Genomic DNA, 24,933 nt, shown 5'->3' with positions numbered 1-24,933 from the left:
TGCTGCCTCGAATCCACGTGCCTCTTCGTTTCGTGCTGTCTTCACCTGGTTCATCGATCGATATGGACCACTCCCCATGATACACGCCTGCAGTGGTGCTAAACTTCGAGCAGCAGCAAAAATGTTAAGGGAACTGCACCAGCAAATTGATATTCTGCTACACGGTTACAAAGTCTGCCATTTCTTCACCAATAAACTGGTGGCTGGCAGCCCGCACTCTCATCCGATATCGGCATTTTCGGATGACACCTACGATCCTCAGTCATTCATACCCGCGCGACCTCCCGACGCTGTTCCTGAAGACAACCATCCCAGGCTGCAGATGGATCATCATATAAGGTGGAAGTATGATCAACCTAGGGCATACCATTTTTTGACTCGGTGGCAGTTCGAATACGTGATTTTGTCTCAACGGTCAGCTGAATGGCAAACATCTTCATCTAACGTCGCCGAAGGTGTATTTTTGCTTCTCGTCGATAATAACAAGACATCACAGCAATGGCGTCTAATTCGTACACTGGATCTATTTCCCGGAAATGATGTGCGCGTCAGGACCGTCTCGGTCAAAGCAACTATGGATATTTTTAACCATGACATTACAAAGCTTCGACGAAACGCCCTAGACAGTGACGAGTACTGGTCAGGAATAAATGGATCGGAAATTACTACTCGTAATTTGGTGGGCGGTTTATGTTGGCGCGAAAATAGGAGCCGCTACCCTACTCGTCACAAAGGCAAGCGACACGGACGGTGTTAAGCAACAAAGAAGTGATCTTGCTTTAGAATCTCTACTATAGCTCCTTTTAATAACTTTTGGCTATTGTTATTTGTTCTACGATCGTTATAAAGCCAACCTATATTCACAAAATACACAAAAAAGTTACCTTGGTTTGATAGAAGTAACACGCGTTTGTTTTATTCGCCAGTTTGTCCGAAAGTCTTTTCCGACAGTTCGTCCGCTTCGGTCATCAATATTCCGCGCGCCTTTTGGACCTCACGCTAACAATAATAATGCAGTGAACATTCAGTAGCTGGCACAGATGTGATTTAAAATTTGACTCAGTTGCAAGGGAACGTAATGGAAAATAAACATTTAAAAATGTGGCTTGAACTCTTATTGATTTATCCAAATAATATTTGATACCCTGCATCCATGAAAAATATTTTGAAAGATGATCTTTGATTGATTTTATACAAAAAATAACGGGTACCTAGTTTGACTGAAAAGCTGAAAGTTGCAAGAGTCGACGGATGTCGGTAGCTGCTCAAGCGGCTACTACAGGATCGCCACAACCAACAAAACAATTGGATATATGCAGCACATCTTTCCGATATTCCTCGGGATAAACTGGCTGTTCAAAGGTTCCAGAATGTTTCCAGGATGTTTTTCCGAAAATTTGAAGGTTCCATTAAGTTAAAATATTACATCAATAATATTTGTAGAACCATTTGCTTCCCATCGCCAATAAAACAATACAAGAATGCACCATACAGCTTCCAATATGATTCTGCACTGTCTCACCAGCTAAAAGCTACACCTCGATCAAAACGTGGTCGATCGGTGATTCTGTCTGATTTGGTGACCTCCAGGTGTATTTTTTTTCGTTAGATTATAGTCACTTTAACAGCTTGGGTCAGTCGTGACTTCTGCGGGGTTGGGATTTGAACCCGGGTCCTCGGCGTGAGAGGTGTGAATGCTAACCACTACGCCGGGACTGACCCCTTACTCCAGGTGTACTTGTAATGGATTCTGTGCTGGAAAAAGGTACCACGTACGGCCATGTTCTAGGAGACGGCAAAGTCAATCAGTCTTAGGCCCATTTCATTGGTCCGCTGGTGTGCGCTGAACCTTCCAATCACAGGTTTGTATTTCTCCTTATGGCCGACCTGAGCATTGAAATCCCCGATGACGATCTTGATATCATGTTTTGGGCAGCGGTCGTGTTCACTCTCCAACTGCGCGTATAATTCATCCTTGTTATCATCGGTACTTCTGAGGTGAGGGCTGTGCACGTTGATGATGCTTGTATTGAAGAATCTATCCTTGATTCTCAATCTGCACATTCGAGAATTGATTGGCCACCACCCAATCACCCGTTTCCGCATCTCACTCATCACTATGAAAGCTGTACCCAGGTCGTATGTGTTGCCGCAGCTCTGGCAGATGGTATGTCCATCTCTGAACGTACATACCGTACCGAGCTGTTCCTGCACACCTCCTGCATCAGGTGAATGGGATTTGGCCATCGGGCAGGCAGGTGTGAGGCCCCCGACCGGTCTAAGCTGTGCAGGCGGTGCGGTGAAAATGGCCACTTCGCCAGTGGATGTAGCAATCCCCCCAGGTGCTTGCTCTGCACAGCCGAAGCGGGAAATTAGCATGCCACAGGTGGCCCACTGTGTGCGGCTTATAGGAAGGCTTCGCAACGATAAGGGTGCAGGTTATACAGATTAACCTGAACCACTCTGAGACGGCACAGGAGTTGCTTTGGCAACGCGGATCCCTACCGGGTCCCCCGGGGCGGCGCAAACTGGGTAATCGACAAGGGTCGGATGGCAGTGATCGCTGTGATGGGTAGATACCCGATCCAGGAGGTGGTTTCGTCCAACCAAAAAGGGTTCGTGATTGCTGTGGTCGATGGCGTCTGCATCTGTAGCTGCTACGCTCCACCTAGGTGGTCGCCGGAGTAGTTTGACCGGATGCTAGACGTGCTCACCGACGAGCTCACGGGCCGCAAGCCCGTTGTCATTGGTGGAGACTTCAATGCTTGGGCTGTCGAATGGGGTAGCAGGTGTACTACCCCTAGGGGACAAAGCTTGCTGGAAGCTCTCGTCAAGCTCCGTCAGTACCTTTTGTAGGGGGGGGGGTACAATAATCGATCATCGATATCACCTTCCGCAGACCAACGTTGCTTGCCATTATGGGCTGGAGGGTGTTAGATGAGTACACGCATAGCGACCACAAAGCTATACGGTACACGATTGAACGACGAATGCTCTGGCCACGCGGGTTGAAATCGACAGGGAGGAGGTGGAAAGTGAAGTCCTTCGACAAAGACCTGTTCGTTGAAGCACTCAGCGCAGAGAGCAACCGCTCGAACCTGAGTGCTCGTGAGGTGACCAACGTCCTTGTACGGGCAGGTGATACCACTATGCCCAGGACGGGGCAGCCAACGAACGGTCGTCGCTCGGTATACTGGTGGAGTGATACCATTACTCAGCTCCGCTCCAGGTGCCACAGAGCGAGAAGGCTAGCGCAGAGGGCCCGGATCGATGCAGATGCTGAAGCTCGGGGGGTCGAACTTTGAGCAGCCAAGTTAGCGCTCAACAAGGAGGTTAGGCGTAGCAAGAAATCTTGTTTTCAGGAGCTATGCTGCGATGCGGACTCTAACCCCTGGGGCGGTGCATACCGGGTGGTGATGAAAAAGATGAAGGGTACATCCGCTCCGCAGGAAACCTGCCCCCAAAAGCTGAAAATCATCGTGGAAGGGCTCTTTCCGCAACACGATCCAGTTTGGTGCCTCCGACCCCGTATGGTCAATCGAATGATATCCTCATTCCGGTCACGAATGCGGAACTCATCGTAATTGCCAGGGGTTTAAAAACGAAGAAAGCGCCCGGTCCTGACGGGATTCCAAACGAGGCACTCAAAGTAGCGATCCAAGCATATCCCGATATGTTTAGAGAGACGCTTCAGAATTGCCAGAGGTATGCGAGTTTCCAGACAAATGGAAAGTCCATAGATTGGTACTGCTGCCAAAGCCGGGGAAACCGTCTGGTGATCCCTCGTCGTACAGGCCAATTTTGCTATCGGACACGTTAGGCAAATTACTAGAGCGGGTAATCCTAAACAGGCTGACGCCTGTGGTGGAAAGTTATGTCAGACTGGCAAGCTCGCAATTTGGCTTCCGTAAAGGGGAAGTCCACTGTAGACGCTATAAAGTCCGTGGTGGAGAGGACCGAGAAGCCTATGAAACGGAAAAGGCGAGGCGACAGGTATTATGCCATAGTCACAATCGATGTCAAAAACGCCTTTAACAACACTAACTGGGGTGTAATCGCGTTAGCGCTGCATAGGATGAGGGTACGTGACCATCTATGCAGGTTGCTTAAAAGTTACTTCGAGAACCGGACGCTAGAGTACGACACGGCGGATGAGGCGAAGAAGTACAAAGTGACAGCGGGTTTTCCACAGGGCTCGATTCTCAGTTCCTCGTTCTGGAATGCCATGTACGATGGAGTGCTGAGGCTCAAACTACCCACTGCACTGGGGTCGAGATCACTGGCTTCGCCGATGATATCGTCCTTACAGTGGTAGACGAGTTTTTTCAGGAGGTGGAAATGCTGGCATTGGGCGCCATAAGCATAATAGAGGGTTGGATGGCGGGTGTCAATCTATGATTGGCACACCACAAGACGGAAACGGTGATGATCAGTAACCGCAAGTCGGCCATAGAGGCCAAAATTATCGTTGGAGGACAGGTGATTGTCTCCAAACGAAGTGTGGAGTACCTGGATGTTATGACAGACAACAGGCTGAACTTCACCAGCCATGTGGATTATGCTTGTGGTAAAGCGTCAACGGCGGTTACTGCGCTGTCCAAGATCATGCCGAACGGCTACGGGCCTGGCAGCAGTAAGAGATGCCTGATGACCAGCGTTGCCATGTCGGTACTACGGTATGGTGCACCGGCATGGGCCCCGGCTTTGGAGTGTAAGCGCAATCAGGCCTGTCTGAACAAGGTGTTCAGGCTATTGGCATTGCGTGTGGCGTGCGGCTAACGTACCATATCTTTGGATGCGATTGGGGTTATTGCAGCCATGATTCCCATATGCATACTTCTAGGTGAGGACATTGAGTGCCATAGGCAGAGGAACGTCAGGGGCGCTAGGGACAGAGTTAGGCTGGACCCTATTAGGCGTTGGCAGGCGGAATGGGATCGCACCGATCACGGCAGGTGGACCCATAGGCTGATCCAGAACATATCGTTCTGGATCGGTAGAAGACATGGTGAGGTAAACTTTTTCCTTGCCCAGTTTCTGTCGGGACATGGATGCTTTAAGAAGTATCTACATACGCGTGGGCGAGCAGGCTCGCCCTTTTGCCCCGTTTGCCTGGTAGCCAAGTAAACGGCGGAGTATGTGATGTTTCACTGCCCGCGTTTCACGACCACTCGGCGGGTGATGCTTGCGGTCGTTGGGGAAGACACCAACGCCGACAACATCGTGCAGGGAACGTGCGCTGAGAAGCGCGCATGGCGTGCCGTCGATACCCAAGTAGCACACTTTTGTCGTTTCTAGTTGTTGCAACCTATTTATGACTGAAAATAGTCATTAATCGGTTACCACGACTAGTTTATAACAACTGTGCTAGCAGGGTAGGGCGGCAACGGTGGTGATAACGGAGTTGCAACGGCTAGAACGTTTGCAACGACAGGGCCTGACATAGCTTGCTAGGGTCAGTAATGGGCTGATTGGGCAGCCCAGGCCCTAGGTGAAGGGTAGTGGCGGTATGAAGTGACAAGGGTGTTGTGTGAACCCACATACGCAACGGATAAGTCGGAGTGCTTAGGCACGTCCTCCCTCCTGAAGTAAAACCTAACGGTAGTTCCGAAAGGGGTTCAGGAATGGGCAACAGGAGAGTTTTTAGCAGGTAGGCGCATGTTGGCACCTTGCGAATCCTATTCGGCACCGTGAAAGTGCTGTCTATGAAGATTTTCTCCCTGCATAAACAATTAAAAAAAAGTACACCTCCTGAAGCACTACGACGTCGAACCTGCGGCTCTTCAATACGTCGGAGAGCACTCGAGTGCTCCCTTGGAAGTTGAGAGATGGGTAGTTCCACGTCCCGAGTTTCCAATCCATAGTCCTTTTTCGTCGCGTGGGTCTATTCCGATTGTTCTAGTAAAAATTTACTTGTTCTTCGTTACGTGCTTGAGTATTTTTCGTGGTGACGGCTTGCAAAGCCTGCTACACCAAACCCCTGTTTCGCCGAAGGGCCAACGAAACTCGAAAGAGCCCTTCTTTCATGTCGACATATGACCTTGACTTCCTCCGGGGTTGGTTACCCGATCTCCGCCAAAGTTGCTCGTATCCCGGCTGGTACCACAAGGAGGTAGAAATAGGAGTTGCTGAATAAGAGGCTATGAACCAATGTATCGTCTGTTTTATGCCTACACGTGCACAAGGCACCGACGGTACGTATTATTCAGTCGTTTACACAGTACAAAATACAGTGTAAACAATACACTCTAAAGTCTAAGCTACTTCTACCAAATTTTCAATAGAAAATACCCAATAGAAAATACCCAATTTTCTGCAGCGTTTTTTCGATGATGCAATTTGATGTGAAACAAACACCCTTTATCAAGAGCAATAAACAGTTAGTTCAATGTCTCAATGTTAGTACTACCACAAGATAGTGACATCAGTTTAAATTCACGTGAATCCTAATAGTCTCATAAATCGCTTTATTAGTCAACTCTATTGAAACATCGTAGGAAAAGCATGTACGACGCTCAACCTACCGAAGAAAGTGAGCTTTCAATATTATCATGTCGTTTCTTTCATACGTGAGTAAGCTATCGTGGCACTATGAGGGGTTTTGTTCCGCTGGAGGAGACTACGTGGAATGATGTTATTGTCTGTCTCGTTCGAATTTGATCAAATAACACTCAACTCACGCTGACGGCAAATCCACCATCATTGGTTCGGAACCGTTCACCGTGGCAATGTGGTGTGAAAATAAACAGTCTATAGGTAGTCTTCCCACCCACCCACTGGCAACCAGTGGAACCTCAGTGGCAATGTTACGGCTAGCATTGGGCCACATGGGTGCATGGGTTTCCTCAGACCAGCGCGTGGTCGATTGTGGTGCCCGAACGAACAGGATGATTATTTCCTACCCTATTCCCCACGGGCCGTTCCGGGTGGCTTGAATTAGCACCCAAGCGGAATGTCCTACGCGCAAGCAAGACAGCTCTGACGGGCACGGTACGGTCTGAAAGGAAACGCGGGGAAAATAAAATGTGAAATCAAATCACATTCCGCGGTCGGCACGCAATGACAATATGAGGCCTGGCCACTCCGGCAGGTACAACCGGCGGAAAGTCGATGTGGTTCCTATTCGAGCCTAACTATTTTGATCGCAATGGGAATTGCTGATTTTTATTTGTGCAGCGAGCCAGTCTGGCTGGCCTGGCCGGTGACTGTCTAGTTGGCCGCGCGAGATTTTGACGCTCTTTATTGGGCTGCGAAATTAAAACAGCTGTTGTATTTAGTTGGTACAAATTAAGTTTGCTTTTGCACCGTTGCGTGTGAAACGACCGAAAGCTATGTTGTGTTGAGTTTAAAACGGTGGCAATTTAACGTCCGAATCAAATGGAGTTGAAATTGTACGTCGGATACACGTTTTGTTTAAAATTAAATAAATTTGAAAAATGTTTATTTTTCTCTGAAAGGTCTACGGAACATTCAACATTTAGCCATTTTTTCGATCAACTTTTACCATTACCAGTAGATCAAGGGACATTTGGAAAATAAAATAAAAAGTAGGTATTTTAAAACAAGAAATCGATATCTGACGCCTGGTTTCAATCCAAGATGGCAAATAGTAAATGAATAAAGTCTATTTCAGTTGGTATTTGGCCGCTTCTCTAGTTGCCGTGCCAAGAAACCAATGACAGTGTTTTGATCTGCAAGGAATGTATACTGAGTAGTAAAAATTTCATCATTCATTCATTGACATATGCGTTGAAAAAATGCAAGATAATCACATTCCAACGAACTCAGAGCTCAATTGTCTTCGACTTCGACGAAGGTACTCTCTGCACTGAGAACATAATTTCGCATTTTTTAGAAAAAATATTCGTAAAACTATATTCGTAACTGATAAAAATAACTTCATACCGTTTAAAAACATTCATAGGCTCATTATCTACCGCAAATATTGTTATTACGAATGGTTCGTAGTTTGCACGAGAGCATATTCGTAGCGTATCTTGCACCAAAACCCATTTGATGCTGTCTGGCCGTCGATTTCTAGTTCTTACAACGATTCCGATTCCAGAAATTCACATTATTTTTATATATTTTATCATTTTATGATGGATATTATGATTGGCATCAGTAGCGCCCTTTGATAACATCGGGTAGTACCTCCACCTGCTCCACCAGATTTCGGCGGTGGTAATTACCGCACTCATCTCAAAAGTTAGTTCACTCTAATCGACGCTTTCAATGGGGGAATGGGGGTAATTGGGTGCTCAAGTGTCGCCTGACTGACTGCATCTGTTTCGATATTCATAGCTCACCAATTTACACCCTGAGACCAGCTCGAAATGCGATAACGATCGCGTCACTCAACGTCATCATCATTGGCTTATTTTCTCGTTCGCATCAACGCGCTGCTCGACTGGTGGGGTTCTGGCCGGTGAGCTTCCTTTTCTCTGTCTCGCTCTCTCCCTCCATTCGCGGTCCAAATTGAACCCAAAATAAAGCCACGTCTACCACCGATTCCACATTTCACAACTTTTCCTCTTACCGATGCGATTATGGCATTCCATTCTATTCGCGGATTCGGCAAGCGTCCCAACAGCATTCAACCTCTCGCCGGGCGAAAGTGGAAAAGTTTCAATAGTTAAATATGATGGACGAAAAAATGGATTGAAAATATGGTAAAATGAAAATTGCTCAATTTTCCATCCGGGCATTGCCGGCTGCTCTGTTCAATTTTTAATTCAGCAATATAGGGGGCCGTCGCCAGTTCCCCTTCTGTCTACCCGGGGGTCAAAGCATTCACGATGGTAACGCAACATAACATAGGAGGGAAACCTCCATTGCATTGACCCATAGTTAGGCCTCTTTGAAAGCATGTAGCAAACCGGCGCAGGCGAGTCGATGCGTCCAAAGGGCTTAATTGAATCGATTTCCACCGCAAACTTGTCCTCTGCTGGAAACAGAACCTGGTGCTGATGCTGCCACTGCCGCTGTCGACTGCCGTGCCTGGCCAGACAGTGGACGCACCGAGTGTGGACGACGCGTGCTAAAAAAGGCTATTTGAAAGTGAGAATAGATTTCCTCCGCTGCGTTGTTCTGGATATTGAATGGAGGACGAATGAGTGGAACATTGCATTGGAGTCTCGTGTCGGTTGGCGTTTGAAATGAAATGAAACTATCCGGCAGGCTGGAGCGATGAAGATACAGCAGGTGACATCCCTACTGCTGCTGCTGCTGCTCCTGCTCCTGCTGCTAGCGTATAGTGGCAGAAACTGATTAAGGGATCAATGGTAACTTTTAATATGGACTTAGTTGCAGCAGAACATTTCAATAAGCACGGGAAATGGGGTGGAAATTGTTCGATTATCAGTTTAATAGGTGATGGATCTGGGAAGAGCACATAATGCTAGTTTGTTTGAGTGTTCTGATGAAATGAATTATGTTAGAGTAGTTCTTGTGAAAAGTTTTCTATAATTTTTATTGCGCGAACTTACGTAAATTTCACGTGTTTTGCAGTATTAGTTTTATTTTGTTACTAGCTGACCCGACAAACTTCGTATTGCCACAAATTAACCTGTGTTGTACATAAATCATGAATCTCGGAAGATCTTTGTCACAATCTCGAGTTTTGCAAGTCCCCCAGTGGGCGGCGCTTCCGACGGCGCCTCACCGGCAACACTCGCGACCGTCTCGTCCTGAATGATCTAGTGTTACTATAGATAGTTTTTGTGGTCTTGTTATTGACTAATGTTTTATGGAAGAGTCTCGAGTTTTTCGAGTTCGATTAGTTTTTGAGTTTCGCAAAAATTTCTGTATTATTTGTATGAGAGTCCATATCCCCCTACCACAGGGGTGAGAGGTCTCTAACTATCATAAAGTAAATTCAAGACTCCAAAATCTCCCACATGCCAAATTTGGTTCCATTTGCTTGATTAGTTCTAGAGTTATGAGGAAATTGGTATTTCGTTTGTATAGTAGCCCCCCCTTTTAAAGTGGGGAGGGGTCCTAATTTACCATAGAAAATATTCTTGCCCTCGAAAACTTTCGCATGCCAAATTTTGTTCCATTTGATTGATTAGTTCTCGACACCCACATGCCTAATTTGGTTCCATTTGCTTGATTACTTCTCGAGTTACGAGGAAATTTGTATTTCATTTGTATGGTAGCCCCCCCCCCCTCTTAAAGCGAAGAGGAATCAAAATTCCCCTTCTACAGAAAGAAGGGGTCCCAATTTACCATAGAATAAATTCTTGTCACCAAAAACACCCACATGCCAAATTTTGTTCTATTTGTTTGATTAATTCTTGAGTTATGTAGAAATTTGTGTTTCATTTGTATGGGAGCCCCCCTCTTAGTGGAGGGAGGGGTATCTAACCATCACTAAAACCTTTCCTGACCCCAAAAACCTCTACATGCAAATTTTCACGCCGATTGGCTCAGTAGTTTTCGATTCTATAAGGAACATCCCAACAGACAGAAATCCATTTTTATATATGAGATTATTTAAAGATTATTTTTGTCTGTGTTGTGACATATAGCAATTAACTCAGTTTTGTAAAGCTGATTAAACATCTACATGTGTTCATGCAGTTTTGCAGTAACTTAACCCATTTCCTCCCAGCGTTGTGAAAACGCAACGCACCCTTCTGTCGATTCTAGAGAAGGCTTGGGTTGAGATATCACCTTAGACCCTAAGAAACAAAGAAAATTCAGGGAAACATCTAATCGCTTCGACTTCGTACTCGGCAGGTACTTGGCTTCGGCTTTGTAGTCGGCAGCCGGCAGGTACTTTCAATCCAGCGTTTCCACATCTGATCAACCAAATGCTGCGATCATTTCTATGCTATACGGAAACGATGGTTCTACAATTGATGAAGGGACGGTAGGGGAAAGTAATGAAAATTTTTTGGGAATGGAAGGGAAAGAATGGAAAGGAAGGGAGGGGGGGTAATAGGTAGCTACGCTTAAGAAGTTGTCATTGTGACTCCTACCTTTTGTCCAATGCCTGAAGGTACAATGGTCGAACCAAGCTATAATCAGAGATTATAACCAGATTTGAACCCACAACACCTTTGTGTACCTTTGAACCATAGAGGCGCTGGACAAAAGGAAACTGCGCAATCCCCCTTATTAATGTAGGGACGTATCTGATTGGTTTGGAAGTTTGGTCAATTTCATAGGAACGGAGCCTTTCTCCGAAAACCCGCGCTGAGAATCGCAGCTTACACGCTGACAGACGAACAACGTCACACGCAATACCTTGCAAGTCGTAGGGGCCTGCATAGCGTCGTCGTCCTGAAAGTAAAAACAAGTTAGATTAAAACTTCTCGGTCCTTGGTTTCTACAGTAGACGGAGGAAGAGGCACAATTTTTGTCTAAAAATAACCCTTTATTATGCCTGCCGTACATTACGCCTAATGTCCATTATGCTTAACATTCGTATGCCTTACATCGCGCACCCGTAGCTTGGAACAAATTGAAAGAGTGTTATTGAGGTTATTTTGTTCACACGTTCGTTTTAGAGTTTGGATAATGGAAGTTTGACATCGTAGCGCTGCAAGAGGTATGCTGTAATGGTTATACCATCTTCCAGAGCTGCGTCTATTGATGCATACAAGCTGTGTATATCTTTTACCGTCCAACCGATTTACGAAGAAGAACTGTCCGAATCGCAAATCGACTACGTTTTGATTATTGGAATGCATTTCTCAGTTCTCATCAACGTTAGAACCTATCACCGCGGAAACATTAAACCCAAGCACTAGCTTTTGATGGCTGAATTGCGCCAAAAACTTTTGGTGTTGTTATCAAAATTCGGTACATCTCCCACCCCAGTACAATACGGAACAACTCAAGGTACCCGAAGAGCCTACTGGGTACGTGCAAACTTTTAAGGTAGCACTTGCGGGTAAGGTTGAGTTAACGACACCCTTCCCGAGGATTGGAATAGCGTCAAAGCAATCATCCACAGCGTAGGTACCATTGCGTTAATTGAGAAGACGTTGGGTAACTAGTTCGCGAAGGAATACTAGCCGATTTTAAATGATAAACTTCAGTGCGGACGATGGATGGACGTAGAGTGGAATCCGCCTTCACCTTGCGAAGTAAGTCCGCGTATGACAGTTTATCTGTCAACTTGACGACCTCGAACACATCGCCCTTATAGGCCTTCTTCGGCTTTACAGCAGTAGCCCTCTTGGGTTTCTTGGTAGACGGTTTCCACGGTGTTCAAAATACCGTTATTAAAAAATAAAATAGGCCATTTACACGGAAAATGCCAGTTGGTTTGTATTGCCATCCTACACCTCTGAGCCAACTTTTTAAAAAATCGATCGACGAATTTTTGAGTTACGCCGTTTTGAAGTTTTAAAGAGCAGATTGCTCATATAATGTAAATAATAATCTTCAATGACGTTTCCAAAATGAACGTAAATCACAGCCGGTGTCTTTTTTAAAAGTTTTAGTGTGATTTAAGGTGTCGTCTGATAAATTTTTGTTTATGTTCGAAATTGGTCATTTCCTAGGGGTTTCCGGAGTCCCCCAAACATGTCCAGATATAGCCAAACCTGAGCCTAGATAACAAATTTGGCTTCCATTGATCTAGTTATTGAATTCTGGTGCTGAACAATACGTTTTTGTTTATGGACGAACCTGGCCAGTGGTCTGGGTGTTCCCGGATGTCACCGGAACTTGTCCATATATAACCAACGTGGCGCTAGGCAGTTGATCTGACTGTCAGTGATCTAGTTTTTAAATTCTGGCGTTATTTGAGGTGTCTTGTGATTAGTATTTGTTCATGTTCGATACTGGCTATTTCCCACAGCGATAACTTAATCTGGAACATTTCCGGTGAGTCCCAATACAGCGTAAAACTCAAAAAATGGTCGGCTATGGACATATGTTGCATAAAAAGCAATACCGGCTGTGATTTACGTTCATTTTGCTAGTGTCATTGAAGATTTTTATTTACTTTATATGAGCAGTCGGGCTTTTGAAACTTCAAAAGGGCGTGACTCAAAACTTCGTCGATCGATTTTTTAAAAAGTTGGCTCAGAGGTGTAGGATGGCAATACAAACCAACTGGCAACACCGTGGTTTCCGTCCAACTACCCGCCATTTCTTGTCGGTTCCACTCGCACCAGTCTTCTTGCTGGTAGAGGCGCGATCGGTCCGCTGCCAACGTAGGCGTGCCATCGGGCGTCATCGCTTTTCGCCTGGCGATCAGATGTGTGCGCGCTTGAATCGGCATGACCATAGCCTTTGCGGCCTCGATAGGAGCTTTGGTGATCGCACCATTTTAATAGCTCTTGCCTTTTCTCGGGGCTCCCGTATCGCCTTCGCAGCTTGCTACTCCAGCCGAAGCAACTTCTGTTGCTTCTTACCCGCCGTCTTGGTGGAGTCGCTAGCGGGGTACGCACCTTCAACCTAACATTAATGTTAGATTTTAACGAAATCTTCTTGGGTAATACGCTCGATTTCGGGGGTGTTTCCTTTCTGGCCTCTGCCCCCTGAGGTGAGCACGCCAACTTACTGCTTTTGTTAAAGACATCCACTTTGCCATCACCGGCTTCCACGGTCGACTGAAATTAAAAAATCAGAGGGGTTGTGCACAAGACACGACCGCATATATGACGTAGGACTACGTAAGTCTCTTTGTAGCGATAGTAGAGTGTATCCATGTATGTAATAATATGATTCTTCGTGTATACAAGCTACATACGTAACGTTTATCAAAGTAGTAACATTGTATACATTCAATCCTCAACCGATTTTGGAGTTATATCCATGAATTGATTGAATCTATTTTATTAAAACGAAACCAAATCACACTAAACCAAACAGTAAATAAATTTTTATGATCTGTTTCTACGTTGAATAGTGCTTTTGCTCTGGTAATCGGTAGACGGTGCTTTTTCCTGTGTCACGTCCAGACAATAAGATGTTGGCAGTAGCTCAGTTGGCAGTGTTTGAATAATGCTGTTCGCCGGCTTACCCCGTGTTATGTACCAGAGCAAGCGACAAGAATCGGTCACACCTATTTTTCATGGTCCTTCATTCCATCATGTACGTTAAATAAAATGGAGCATTTCATTTTCAGTCTGAACAAAAGAGCAAAGTTACCAGTGAGCCGTTCACCTTTTGCTGTCCAAGAAAAATTACGCAACGTATTATTACTATAGCATTGGTGATGGATAAATTTGTGTTGCTAAAGAAAACCTTGTGAAAAGCCCAAGTTCCAAGTTTCCTAGGTATCATTAATTACCGAAAACCGTTCTTTGAAGAACGAACAAATTCTTATATGAAGAAGCAAAAGATGTTACTAAAACTATTTTATTTTGTTAAACCCATGGTTTTATGCATTTTGACGCTTGACCGAAAACATTTACTTGGAGATGGTATATTTGTTGGCTGCTTTGATACCTTCCGAGACGGCCAACTCAACTAGCAGCAACAAGCGAATAGAAGCACGAGAGGTGATCGGTTAAAATTATTTGATAAGAAGCAAACAATTAGAATCAGTCCAAATTAAATAGAATTAAAATCAGTGAGCGAAAATTTCTCAAATCTTCATGAACATTATGTTTCGTCCTTAAAAGAACATTTTGTCGACGTGATATGTTGGAAATTTAAGCCTTCTGTTCCGTCTTCTTGGCAACAACAAAACAGCTTGGATGATCGGAAAACACTTCTCTGAGCAGTGGTGACACCGGACAGCAATTTGTTCAACTCTTCGTTGTTGCGGATGGCCAGCAGCAAATGACGATAATTCTGATCGTTTCGTTGTCGCGAGCAGCATATTTCCAGCCAATTCCAGAACTTCGGCAGCCAGATGTTCCATCACGGCAGCGAAACGAGTGCTCCAGCCCCAACACACACTCAGCATACTTTCCTTTCCTCAGCAACCGATGAATTCGACCTACCGGGAACTGCCGACGTGCACGACTGCGTCACCGACTCACCGCTCGTGTTGCCGTTGGTGGTACATCTCAATAAGGAATCTTCAAGCCAATTAGCAATCAACGAGAAAGGGTAGGATTCCATTTAATTCTCTTGTTACTTTGTTATAGTAGAATTGAATGACACTTTCCATCAACTTTCTCGGTGCATCCTGAATTGTACCAAGACTTGTTCGATAGTAATTGGAAATTATTCCAACCAATCACAAAGCGACAATTTCTAGTACAACCGAGTTAGAGTTATTTTCAATTTTTCAATGACGCGCATTGAAAATCAATAGTTTTCTGTATTTTCAATATTTTCCAAATCGATTTTCCGATCAATTGGTGTAAATATCTTGCAAATCTATTGAAAATTAACTGAATTATAAGCCGAAGCATGAAAACGCATTTCCACTTTGATGACGTCATTTCCAACAACCAATCACGAAGCGAGAATTCTGGTAAAACATAGGTTCATTATTTTCAATTTTTCAATAGTTCAACATCAAAAATCCATACTTTTCTACATTTGGGCCAATTCTTAGAAGATTTTTCAATCGATTGGTGTAAGAATATTGAAAATCGATCGGGAAACCACTAGGCTATTAGCGTTCAAAACCTGACCACTTTTGGAGAAAGATTTTTTGGAATTACCCCCTATACCAGCTACCTTCCTGAAAGACGTAGTCCTACGTCAAAAGTAATTTTTTCTATCTGTTTTGTTATCCTCTTGAGCCCTAATTTTTCAATACTGTTAGAAAGTTCTTACAAAGCGAAGAAACATCGCAGAAGACAATAAGTTGATATTTTCAATAGTTTCGTCACAAATATCGATGTCCGTCATTTTATGAATTTGTCCCGCTGTGCGGCAGGCCGACCATGTCGCAAGGATGCCGAATGTCTGTGCTGTGCAGTTAAATATGTTCTTTTCCAGAACCTCAACGGCACCAGGAATAGAGAGGTCCATCAACCAGGCTGAAGCTGACTGGTGAGTGTCGAGCCGCACAACGAATTGGCGGCGAGTAGCCCAGTCCCGACAATGGAAACAAGTCCTGACTACAGTGGGAGTTCTAAGCTGCTAGAGGAGGTGGAATTTGGAAGCACTAGATGAATACATTCGATGCATTTAACTGAAAAATAAATGTGGTTTACTCGCCAGTTGCCAGCCTTGACTTTATGCCTTAGTTTGTATGAGGATATGGCTGGGTCGATGCATGTTTTTCGGCAAAAAACAATTTTTACTGACACAATACCCACCCATCGCATGAAAATGGTTTAATCGTTTAACTACACGATTAACATTTTCATATATATATGCTAATAAATCGTATTTGATGCGAAAAATTTACATATCCGTACTATTTTGGAGGCGATATACGTGATTAGGAATAATTATAAGCGTTCCGACTGTATAAGTATTTATATACGATAGGATCCGATTAACATCGTATGTATGTCAGTTATTATTATTAAATGCGATAGAAAATCAACTTGGGTCCACATTATCAAGCTTTAATTACGATTTCGAATTTCTTAGGAGATATTTACGATAATTTTCGTACATTGATATACGAGTTGGTGCTAGCTGGATAGTATTTCTAAATTCAGAGAAATCACCAACAATAAATTCCAATTGTCAACTTCTCTACTGCAAAATGAAAACTATTGCTACTTTCAAAGGATAATTGATTCTGATTGTTACCACCACTTTTCATTTTCCGGTTTGAGCTTCTATGACAAAGTAACCACTCTTTTGTTTGCATAGAACGTCAGGGGGGTATAACATCGGTAGCATACTGATAAAATATAATGAAGTGTTACTCCCTCCAGCAAACCTGGTGCAGTATCTCTCTGTAAACGATGTCCTTCGTTTCTACTCTAAGGAAGCAGCTAGAAGCGTTTATCCTGCTCGCTCGTCCTTCCTTCCTTGCGAGTGAGTCTACTCGATTTATTAAAAAGAATGTAGAAAATATAATTTATTTCATATTAAAGTTTGCTATCTTTGGGACCTCTCGTTTACTCTCGCACTCGGTGCAAAAGTATGAACTCTTCGCCAATCTTCCATCAGCAAACTATCCTGTGTGCACCAGTGAAAATATGTTCTTACTCAGTTTTTTTTCTCTTTCTCTTTCTTCCCGCCGGTTCGGGTTTTCTCGTTACAGAAGGATTAGTTTCCTACAGCATCCCCAAGGGCGTGATCCGTGGAATGGAGGTCGACCTCTCGGATCGAACGTACGACGGCGAAGAAGAGGGCGACCGGCTAGTTGGTGGCCTCGGTCAGCTGGTAGACGGCCAGAAGGGAGCCGATAACTTTCGCATCGACATTCACGGTTTCGGGAAGGGTAAGTACAGCCAGAACCTTTACGCCGAATTCCGTCACCGTTTTCCACGCCGAGGAAGTTCGGGCTCCATTTTTCACGACCGATGTTATAAATTGAAGGATTTATCATGTGGCATTAAAGCTGCTGAAAGGGATAAATCGCGCTTCGAGGGTCTACTCTTCGGAGGAACTGCCCCTTCGGTGGGAAGGAGAAATAGTAGGTCAGTAGAAATAGTGCAGTAATGGATGCTTTTATCTGAATAGTTCTTTGTGTGGAGGATAATATGTTCCATTCAATTTCTCCTTGGTGCCGTAAAACGCCGGGAGCAATTACTTTTTCCGTAGGCCATAGAAATGACGGTATTCCTTTTTTATCTCTTGCGGCATAAGCTGTCGTTCTGAATTTTGAATTTAGCATTCAAGGAAAAGTTACAGTTACTTTGAATGGTTTTACCCAAAGTTGGCAATTGCATCGTACTGACCTATTTTTCTTTGTCAAAATTATTAAAAATTATTGAAGAAGAAGAATGGTTCATGAGATCGATAGCCGATCCTAATAATTCATCATTTATACCCAGTTGAATGCTTTTCATGCATCATGCAGTACAAATTCTAAAAATACCATCTGTAACTGGGCTAAACCATTCACGATTATCAATGTTATAGCTAAATATCTAGAAAATGCTTTCAACTTATCGGCTCAGCATCTGTTCATTAAACTGATATTGCGAAATGAAAACTTTTCCCTTCGCGCACAATCCCACTGATCCTGGTGCAAATCAATATCAACCACAATATTCTAAATCTTACGAAGAAGCAAAAAGTCCTTTCCAAGCCCAGCAGCGCTCTCGCTCCCAGCCGAACAAATCCTGGCAAAAATCTAATAACGAAGAGTTCGTTACTCCTTCCTGGAGCCGGTCGTCGCTGGCGGAAGAAATATCGTCTTTCGGTACGGATCGAAGAGCAGTCAGTGATGGCATTTACTTCCCCCGATTCAAAGTTCGCCCCAGAATCTTTCACCGAGGGAAGAAGCATGGCTGGGAGGAGGAGGTCGTTTGTGAATGATTTAGAGCGTCGTCAGCCCGACCGACTACGCCTAGTTGAGCAAAGCGGTTTCGAGTTGATTCGTTTGATTCCCTCCCTGCACAGCCAGCAGTGCCACTGGCGCGCGGTCCTTTCCGTTCCGTTCCGTTCCGAGAACGCACCGTCAAAAAAGTTGAACTCTGAACCGTGACACGATTTAATTACTTGCAATCATAACGATGCCGAAATCTGGCAGGAAGCTGTCAAGCGTACTCACAGCAGAGGTGTGTGGCGATGCGTGATTACGCGAGGGTGTATGTGTGCTCCGGTCGGAGGAAAGCGCGGTCGTCGCCAAGGGATCTGAAAATTCCCTATTATGGCCGGGAAGGTGTACATGGTGCGTCAATCAATCTCGTGGTTATAGGTGGTTGGAAGTAATTAGCAATCGATTCACTTTGTTAGACTGGCTTATTCGAGATTGAATGATTTGATAATAGTTTTGCTTCAAAATCAAATAAATCAGTAAATAGAACCGAAAAGTCCTAGTGAACTTTATTTCAAATTGAACTGGAAGTTGCACTTAAAATTGGATTTGAAATTAGACTTGCATTTGAAGTAATTTGGAAGACATGAAATCAGGCTTAAAAGAAAATTTGAAGTTTATTTGAAATTGGAATAGAAATTTTTCTAGCAATTGGTCTTAGAATTGGATTTGCATTGAATTGAAAAGTTGAAATTGGACATGAACTTGGATTTGGCATTACGTTCGAAATTGAACGTGAAATTGGAAGTAAATTAGATCTGAATTGAACTTGAGGTTAGATTTAAAATTACATTTGAAAATAGACTTGAAACTAGAATACAATTTAGACTTGAATTTGGACATGGACACGTAATTAGACACGAAGCTATAGCATATTTTATCTTACTCTCTCACACGTTCCTCTTTTCTGTTCTTTTTTTTCTCTTCCAGTCTCGTTTTATCAGCTTATGCTCCGTTTGTTGTTTTTTGTCTATTTTTTAATTTATTCTTACTCTCAGTTATCTTGTTTTCTTCCGTTTTCCTCTTTTCTCCAGTTTTTCTGTTTCATCGATCATCTTTTCTTCGTTCCCTGTCTCACATTTCTTCTTTTCAGTCCTGTTTGTCTTTTTTATTTCGTCACTGTTTTGTAATTTACTTTCACATTTTCCTTTATTTCTTTTTCTCTCCTGCCTTTTTTCTTTTATTTGATTCTAATTCGCCTCTTTCCCGCTTCTCGTCTTTCTCTTTTGTTCTCGTTTTTCCTCTTTTGAGTGATTTTTTCGGCTTTTTTGTGTCGCTCACTTCTGTTTTTGGCCCTTTTTTCCTTTGCTCTGCAGTTTTCCTCTCCTAGCTCCCATTTTACGTCTTTTTCTTTTTAGTTTTACGTATTTTTTTTTCCGTTATTTCTGTTTTTCTCTTCTTTTTTGTCACAATTTCCCATTGCATTCCCATTATGTCCCATCTTTTCCCGTTTATATCCCGTGAATGAATTGTTTTGAAAACTGCGAAAGACAAACACTCTCAGCAGTTCAGTAGTCATGTCCATGGGCTGACAGATAAAAGAATTCCACCAGAGGTAAAACTGCGCTGAATGCGTTTTTTATCCGCCTTCAGTTTTTCGAGCACTGTTTTCGCCATTCTTCTATTCCCTTCTGGTTCCTGTTGTTTTCTGTTCGATTTTACCCATTCCTTTCGCGTTTTTATCTTATTCTTTTATGTTTGCCCGTATTTTCTGTCACATTTTGTTTTCATTTTCGGTCCCGTTGTCTTTCTATTTGTGTCATTTTTCTATTCCCTTTTCCGTTTTTCTACTCGTTGTTTCTTTTTTCTCTTCTGTCCTGTTTCGTTTTTCGCCCTTTCCAATCCTTATTTTCCTCTTATTTTACTCTTTTCAGTTCCGTTTTACGTCTGTTTTCTTTTTTTTTTTTTTGAAACGATGATTCTACAATTGATGAAGGGACGGTAAGGGAAAGTAATGAAGAAGGATTTTTTCGGGAATGAAGGGGAAGGGTGGAAAGGAAGGGGGGGTAATAGGTAGCTATGCTTAACAAGCTGTCGTTGTAACTCCTATCTTTTGTCCAATGCTGGAAGGTGCATGGGTCGAACCAAGCTGTAATCAGAGATTGTAACCGGATTTGAACCCACAACACCTGCCAGGGCGTGTCGCTCACTGGTACCCGTGTACCTTTGAACCACAGAGGCGCTGGACAAAAGAAGTCTGCACAACCCCCCTTATTAACCATAGCGTGACATGGGTTGGTTTATTTTTAGACACACAAATTGTGCCTCTTCCTCCACCTATTGTAGAAACCACCGACCGAGAAGTTTTAATCTAACGTCTTTTTACTTTCAGGACGACGACACTATGCAGGCCCTTACGATTTGCAAGGTACTGCGTGTGACGCTGTTCGTCCGAAAGCTTGTTAGTCCGCGTTTCTCAGCGCGGTTCTCCGGAGAAAGGCTCCGTTTCTATGAAAATTGACCAAACTCGTGACTTTAGTCACGAGGAACGGAGCCTTTCTCCGAAGAACCGCGCAGAGAAACGCGGACTAACACGCTTTCGGACGAACAGCGTCACACGCAGTACCTTGCAAATCGTAAGGGCCTGCATAGTGTCGTCGTCCTGAAAGTAAAAAGACGTTAGATTAAAACTTCTCGGTCGGTGGTTTCTACAATAGGTGGAGGAAGAGGCACAATTTGTGTGTCTAAAAATAGACCAACCCATGTCACGCTATGGTTAATAAGGGGGGTTGTGCAGACTTCTTTTGTCCAGCGCATCTGTGGTTCAAAGGTACACGGGTACCAGTGAGCGACACGCCCTTGCAGGTGTTGTGGGTTCAAATCCGGTTACAATCTCTGATTACAGCTTGGTTCGACCCATGCACCTTCCAGCATTGGACAAAAGATAGGAGTCACAACGACAACTTGTTAAGCATAGCTACCTATTGCCGCTGTGACCGCTGTTTCCGACGGCAAGTCACCGGCAACACTCCCCATTCCCGGCCTGTGTCCGTCTCGCCCTGAATCATCTAATGTTACTATTTATAATTTCTGGTGATCTTGATATTGACTAATGTTTTCATGAAAGAGTCTAAAATTTCTCCAGTTCTATTAGTTTTTGAGTTACACAAACATTTCTGTTTTATTTGTATGAGAGTCCTTATCCCCCTACCACAAGTGGTCACAAACCATCATAAAAACTTCCTGCCTCCGAAACCCCCCATCTGGCAAATTTGGTTCCATTTGCTTAATTAGTTCTCTAGTTATGAGGATATTTGTATTTCAATTGACCACCACTATGGAAGGGAGGAGGGGTCTTAATTCCCCTCTTAAAAAGAATCCTCCCTCAATTCACCACAGAAAAAAAAATTGCCTACAAAAACACCCACATGCTAAATATGGTTCCAATTGATTGATTAGTTCTCGAGTTATGAGGAAATTTGTATTTTATTTGTATCGGAGCCCCCCCCCCCCTGCTAAAGTGGTGAGAGGTCCTAACTCACCATCGAAAAAATTCTTGCCTCCAAAAACCTTCACATGCCAAATCTGGTTCCATTTGTTTGATTAGTTCTCGAGTTATGAAGAAACTTGTATTTCATTTGCATGGAATCCCCCCCCCCACTTCTTGAAGGGGAGAGGGGTCATAATTCCTCTCCTAAAGAGGGGAGTGGTCTCAATTCACCATAGAAAAAAATTACCTGCAAAATCACCCACATGCTAAATTTGGTTCCATTTGCTTGATTAGTTCTGGAGTTTTTATTTGTATGGGAGCCGCCCCTCTTAAAGGGTAGAGGAGTTTTAATTTCCCTTCGAAAAAGGGAATTTGAATTTGTTAAGAGATATTTACGATAATTTTCAAACATTGATGTACGATTTGGTGTTAGCTGGGCAATTAGTTGTATCGTGGCAAACTTTATGTTTTCGGCAGGACAGTCATACGGCAAAGCAAAACGACACTTATTTATTCTATGCCCGACGTTTCGATGTATTCAACATCTTTCTCAAGGAGTTCTACAACATAAAATGACATAGTTAACATCATTTCTAAGATATAACAATAGAACGTCATGCCGAAAACATAAAGTTTGGAATCATAAACAGTCGATAGCTCCACTTCGATAGTTGTATCGTGGTAATACAAGCAACCGCAATAAATTTGCTTTATTAACTGTTTTATTATGGTTTTATAGCTAGCTGCAAGTATATTTTGACTTGTAGCCCCTGTTGGTATTGCGTAATTCCATAATAAAGCCAAAGGTAATGATTAATACCGCAATAAAACCTATGTAAAATTCAAGTAAAACCAAGTGACTTTAGAATTGTTACTTCGGTAGGCATGTGCCCCAGTATGCCCAAGCCTAGGCACGCCGCACCGTGGGATGAAATCCAAATCTAGGTGGACAAAAGTAATTACGCTAAAACCGTTAGTCCTGGGTATATAGTATGTTCGAGGTAAATTTGTTATTTTAACTTCCGCATTTTTTGGCATTAAGGTGACGATCAAAGTAAGCGAGTGCAAAATATAAACTTTTTTATGGCTTAAATTAGCTGAATAAAATGTTCAGCAAGGTTAAAGAACATTAAATTTTAAGTAACTTTGATCACCTGTCAGTAGTAGCCTGGTTTCAACGAGAATAACTTTTATATTTTCGGCAACCACAGTTAATTAACGTTACAGCATTCACATCCCCTAAAATAAAAGGTTTTTTAACTCGAAAATAAACCAGAGTCACTTTTATAAGCTGGATACAGATAATTAAGATAGAAACAAGAATTTAGACTCATTTTCGCTTTTTTAATCCATTCTATACGTAAAAATTGTGATTTTGGTAAGTAAAACGGTAATTTTTATTTTAATATTCAATACGGTCTAACAAAAAATGGCCGACCTAGACCGATGCGATCTCAATTAATTTCGGAGGTCAATATATTACTAAACATTTATACACAATTTCATTTGCTGCTTTAGAGCAGTTTTCACGTTATTGACATTTGAAAACCCCATATTTTTTAGATAAAATGCCTGTAGCTTCGGAACCGAAAAAGATGGCAACTTGATTCCTTCAAACAAAATGTGCGTTTTTCATGCGTGTGAAAGTGCTCAGAAGGCATGATTTGTGAGCAATAAACACGAAAGAAGATATAAAGAAGAAACGGATTTTTTAGGTCCATCCCGACCAAAAAACTTTAAATAGCTCCAGCCCATCAACCATAAGAGAGAGTACTTTAATTTTTTTGGAAAAGTTACTTAAAATTTAATTTGGTTTAGGTATACGGCTTTTGCAGTCCACGAAATGATTTCAAAACGATATTTGTTGTATATCCGACGTTTCGGCCGTTGGTTTCGGCCTTTTTCAAAGGAAATCTAGCAATTGTTTGTTTTATTGACAACATGTAACGTACAAAATTATAATTTTACTCACATAGGTATCGTTTTACGTTAAGCGCACTTTGAAAAAGGCCGAAACCAACGGCCGAAACGTCGGATATACAACAAATATCGTTTTGAAATCATTTCGTGGACTGCAAAAGCCGTATACCTAAACCAAACACTATTCACAGTCGAAACCAGTAAAATACAAAAATTAAAATTTAATGTTCTTTAACTTTGCTGAACATTTTATTCAGCTAACTTAAGCCACAGACAAATAGACGAGACACTGGAGTTAATTCCATCGTCCATTCAAAAACCACTTATTTTTCAAAAAAGTATGTTTTGCAACATGGCCACACCGCGGCGATCGAGCGCTGCTTCGAGTTTTCCGTATAAAACCATAAAAATGTAAAAAAAACTTACAGTATAAAACCCTGCAAATGTAAAAAACCTACAGTATAAAACCCTGCAAATGCAAGCTACTCCGCAACATGCATAACAGAGGGCGCTAGTGTGCAAGCAAAATGTGTAGGACGATGGTTTTTGAAGAATTTTCTTCTATGTGTCATGTCAGTTCGTCAGTGCTTAAGCCATAAAAAAATTTATATTTTGCACTTGCTTACTATGATGGTCACCCTAATGTCATATACATACACCAAAAAATGCGGAAGTTAAAATAATAAATTTAGGTCGAACATACTATATACCTGGGACTAACGGTTTTAGCGTAATTACTTTTGTCCACCTACACTCAAAAAAATTGACACATCGCATCCAAATGAAAAATCATGTAAACTTCTGTACAGCAACTTACATGAACTTCATGTACTAGTTAATGGGAAAGTTGATAAAATTTACCGGGATCGCACGTAAACTGGTTAGTATGAGTGCGAGTTACCAACAATTCACGTGAATGTTACATGAAAAGTGTGATGGATGAGAATTACCTGAGTTTTCACGTAAACTTGACGTGCTGATTTTTTTGAGTGTAGATTTGGATTTCATCCCACGGTGTGCCGGTGAAAGTTATCATTGATTGTAAGTGTCAGTGATGGCAAGAAGCTGAAAGAATGTATGCGTGTGATGTTGAGAACGGGGATTACATTATATTTCACACAGTTCAGCTTGTCGCTTTTCTTGTAGATCGGGCACTCTCCGCTTGACAAACTTTGTTTATCAATTCATTTACCACTACGTGCGCTGAGCATGTGCGTTGAACTTTTGCGAAAATGAAACACTCACACGTGGAGTGCCAAATATC

General features: G+C 42.9%; 1 protein-coding gene across 1 annotated transcript in view; it reads left to right on the top strand.

Annotated features, from left to right (window-relative positions):
* The window catches only part of LOC128744517 (discoidin domain-containing receptor tyrosine kinase B), a 672,699-nt gene that overhangs the window by 479,899 nt on the left and 167,867 nt on the right, over nt 1-24,933 (top strand). Inside the window, exon 6 of the mRNA XM_053841578.1 lies at nt 17,096-17,275. Coding sequence (XP_053697553.1) covers nt 17,096-17,275 — 180 coding nt within the window. The remainder of the gene's footprint in view (nt 1-17,095; nt 17,276-24,933) is intronic.

This window comes from Sabethes cyaneus, chromosome 3, assembly GCF_943734655.1.
Source record: "Sabethes cyaneus chromosome 3, idSabCyanKW18_F2, whole genome shotgun sequence".
Classification (NCBI taxonomy): domain Eukaryota; kingdom Metazoa; phylum Arthropoda; class Insecta; order Diptera; family Culicidae; genus Sabethes; species Sabethes cyaneus.
This window is presented reverse-complemented; position numbering and strand designations above follow the sequence as displayed.